Genomic DNA, 3,620 nt, shown 5'->3' with positions numbered 1-3,620 from the left:
TGACTCTTTTAAGGAGGACACAGCTTACAGTGGCCCATGTGGAGATCGAACTGGCAACCCTGGTGTTATCAACATGATGTTCCAACCAACTGAGCTAACTGACCACCGCTGTATATTTAATTTTTTAAAACTTTTTATTCTGACATAAAAGTTGCAGAATAGTAAAAAGAATGTTTTTTTCTGAACCATTTGAAATAAAGTTGTTGACATGATGTCCTATCACCTCTGAATAGTTTAATGTGTATTTTCCACACACCAGAACTACAGTTCAACCATCCATATCAGGAAATTAAGTTTGATGCACTACCACCATTTAATCCTCAGAGCCCATTCATATTTTGCCAACTGTTCCAAAACTGGCCTTTATGGGAAAAGGATCAAGTCTAGAATCACATGTTGTAGTTAGTTATATTTCTTTAGTTTCTTTCATTCTGAAACAGTTCCTCAGTCTTTCCCTGACTTTCATGACCTTGATACTTTGGAAGATTACAAGGCCAGTTATTTTGTTCTGTCCCTCAATTTGGGTTTGGGTATTTTCCTGATGAACAGGTAAGGTTACACTTCTTTGGCATGACTATGACAGAAATTTGCATTTGTGTCACTGTATCCTATCAGGTAGCACATGATTTCACGATGTCTCATTAGATGAGGTTGATTTTGATCACTTCATTATTGTGATGTCTGTCAAGCTTCTCGACTGATCAAATAACTCTTTTTCTCCTTGTGCTTTATGGAGAGATATCTATCTCCACACTATGTAAAAGCCCATTATCCATCAATTTATTTATTTATAATCAATATGGATTCCTGGATTCCTATTTTACCCAGTGGGTTAAAAACCATTACTAAAATTATTTTGATGCTCAAACTGCTCCAGGTTTGGCCAATAGGAGTCCTTTCAAAATGGCTTCTATTTGTGTCCTCTTGACATGTTCCCATCACCCTTGGAGCACTTGCTTATTTTTCTGGCACCATCAGATGTTAAAAGCTCTCTTGTACTTTCCTTGTCCTTGCAAGCAGCCACTTCCCCAAAGAACTCTGGCTCTTTTTAATGGTAAATGGTATTTAAAGACCGGGGTGCTAGATGTGCTCATTTCTATTGAATGAAGAGGAAAAATAAATTGAGGTTTGATCAACTACTTACAATTTGAGTGAACTATAAAACTAAGTATGAGGGGATAAAAGGAATACTCAATATGCTTGCTGTTCAGAGAAAAGTGTAAAAACATAAACATCTTGATGAGTAAATAACCAAGGATCATCCAGGCCTAATATCGATGTGTCAGTGGTGCCAGGGGACCTTCCCACAGTGAGAATTAGGGCTTTGTTAACTTGATGTCCAAGATGGATCTCTCCACCTATGCCTGATGGGCCACAACTGATCCCTGCTGAGACTGGACTTAAGTAGTCTCTCAGGCTTGGGAGACTATCTGTTGACAACTGAGAACTCAATAACATGCACAGTAGTCTCTCCTATCTGCAGTTTCGTTTTCTGCGGTTTCAGTTATTCACAGTAAACCATGGTCTAAAAATATTAAAGAATCCCAGAAATAAACAATTCATAAGTTTTAATTGCATTCTGTTCATGCCATCCTTCTCTGTCCTGCCCAGGACATGAACCATCCCTTTGTCCAGTGTATCCACACTCTGTAATGCTACCTGTTAGTCACTTAGTAGCCATCTTGGGTATCAGATGGACTGTCACAGTCTCACAGTACTTGTGGTTCAAGTAACCTTTATTTTACTTAGTAATGGCCCCAAAGCGCAAGAGTAGTGATGCTGGCAATTCAGACATGCCAAAGAGAAGCTGTAAAGTGCTTCCTTTAAGTGAAAAGGTGGAAGTTCTTGACATAAAAAGGAAAAAAAATTGTACGCTGAGGTGGGTAAAATGTATGGTAAGAACAAATCTTCTATCCATGAAATTATGAAGGAAAAAGAAACTCATGCTAGTTTTGCTATCACACCTCAAACTGCAAAACTTATAGTCACAGTGTGTGATAAATGCTTAGTTAAGATGGAAAACACATTAAATCTGTGGGTGAAAGACATGAACAGAAAACCTGTTCCGACTGATGGCAATGTGTCGCGCCAGAAAGCATTGAGCCTATATGAGAACTTCAGCAAGGGATCCTCTGAAACAAGTGACACCAAGTCATTTACTGCAAGTAAGAGTTGATAACACAGATTCAAGAAGGTTTGGGCTGAAAAATATAACAATAACTGGAGAGGCTGCACCTGCTGATGAAGAAGCTGCTGCCACATTTCCAGCAGAGTTGAAGAAGCTGACTAAGCAGAAAGGTATGCATGTATAGGAAAAAANAAAAAAAAATGGGCAAAGGATTTGAGCAGTCACAGAAGAAAAAAAATGGTTCATAATCATATGTTCAGTCTCTTTACTAATATGAGAAATGCATACTCACACCACCAAATGAGAAGCCACTACTCACCTCCCAGATTGATAAATATGAGAAAGCCAGACAATTATTAAATTGGATACCTTCCAAATTTGATGCTTTCTTACCTTATAATAGGCCTTTGCATTGTTAAAAAGAAGCTGGAAATCAGCAGTCAGCAGATTAACATCATCATATTCTTCCATTTTTAGTTTCTGTTGGATTTTCATCAAGTCAATGGGCTGAGAAACCACTTCATAATAGTCTGGTTGATTTCTGGTATAATTTTTTGAAAGAAAATATTAATCCAAAGCCTATAAAAAGTTATATTTCAAACTATCTGTGGTAATGTCAATATTCCAAGTGATAGAATATACTAGACTTACTGCCATTACTAGACCTAAAAGGGAACAACAAAAGTAAGATGCACCTGCATGCCCTGTTCGAAATACGTATTAGTGATATAAAAACCTAAATTAACATCTGTGATGGTCTTTCATATGCTAAATAGTTAAGATGTAGGGCACCAATGCGAAAACTTTGTTAATGGTATCTTCTGCAGATGAAAATGACTTACCTTTTATGGTGTTCAATAGTGGCTGCAAATAGATGTTTTAAAGCTCTTCATAAGCTTACAAAATCAATGGCCATTCTTCAGTTAGTGACCACAGAACTGATAGTGACAGCCAAGTACTATCAGGTGCCTAGTATATACTGTACTGCTCTAATACCAATTACTAAAGTTCCAAAGGAGAAAGATGAGGCCCTTGGTACAAGGAGCTTACCAAAGATAAAAGGACACAAGACATATCCAAACATGACCAAACAATTAAAAAAAAAGGCATGAGAATACTAAACACAAATTGAGAATAGTGATTATCTATTGGAGAGAAATAGTGAGGGACACAAAACTTCAAAGGTAGTTACAATGATAATTTCTTAAGCTGAGTTTAGTTCATGAATGTTTATTTTTATTCTTTCTGGATTTATTAAAATGAAGTTCCATGAGACAAGCAAACTTGAAAAATGATCTAAGTGACTATTTTTCTCAATTCTCCCTTAGGAATAGGTAGTCAACTCCATTCTAGATGTATTAGAGGTAAGTTATTACTTTTGAAGACTGCTGTGGTCCTTAAGGCTTTAATCTCTCTCAGGACCTTGGCTGACATGTTATAGCCATATATGTATATTTAATTATTATTTTTTTAAATAATCACTTTCTTGCTT

The 3,620-nt window shown here is 36.7% G+C and overlaps 1 protein-coding gene across 11 annotated transcripts in view; it reads right to left on the bottom strand.

Moving 5' to 3' along the window:
* PBRM1 (polybromo 1) overlaps positions 1-3,620 on the bottom strand; it is a 119,809-nt gene that overhangs the window by 102,433 nt on the left and 13,756 nt on the right. For all 11 annotated transcript variants that reach the window (XM_019628098.1, XM_019628099.1, XM_019628094.1 and 8 more), the window contains one exon: positions 2,522-2,669. In XM_019628098.1, the coding sequence (XP_019483643.1) occupies positions 2,522-2,669 (148 nt within the window). The remainder of the gene's footprint in view (positions 1-2,521; positions 2,670-3,620) is intronic.

The sequence above is a fragment of the Hipposideros armiger genome, unplaced genomic scaffold (assembly GCF_001890085.2).
Source record: "Hipposideros armiger isolate ML-2016 unplaced genomic scaffold, ASM189008v1 scaffold_748, whole genome shotgun sequence".
Taxonomy (NCBI): domain Eukaryota; kingdom Metazoa; phylum Chordata; class Mammalia; order Chiroptera; family Hipposideridae; genus Hipposideros; species Hipposideros armiger.
The sequence above is the reverse complement of the archived record's forward strand: the minus strand, read 5'-3'. Positions and strand labels throughout refer to the sequence as shown.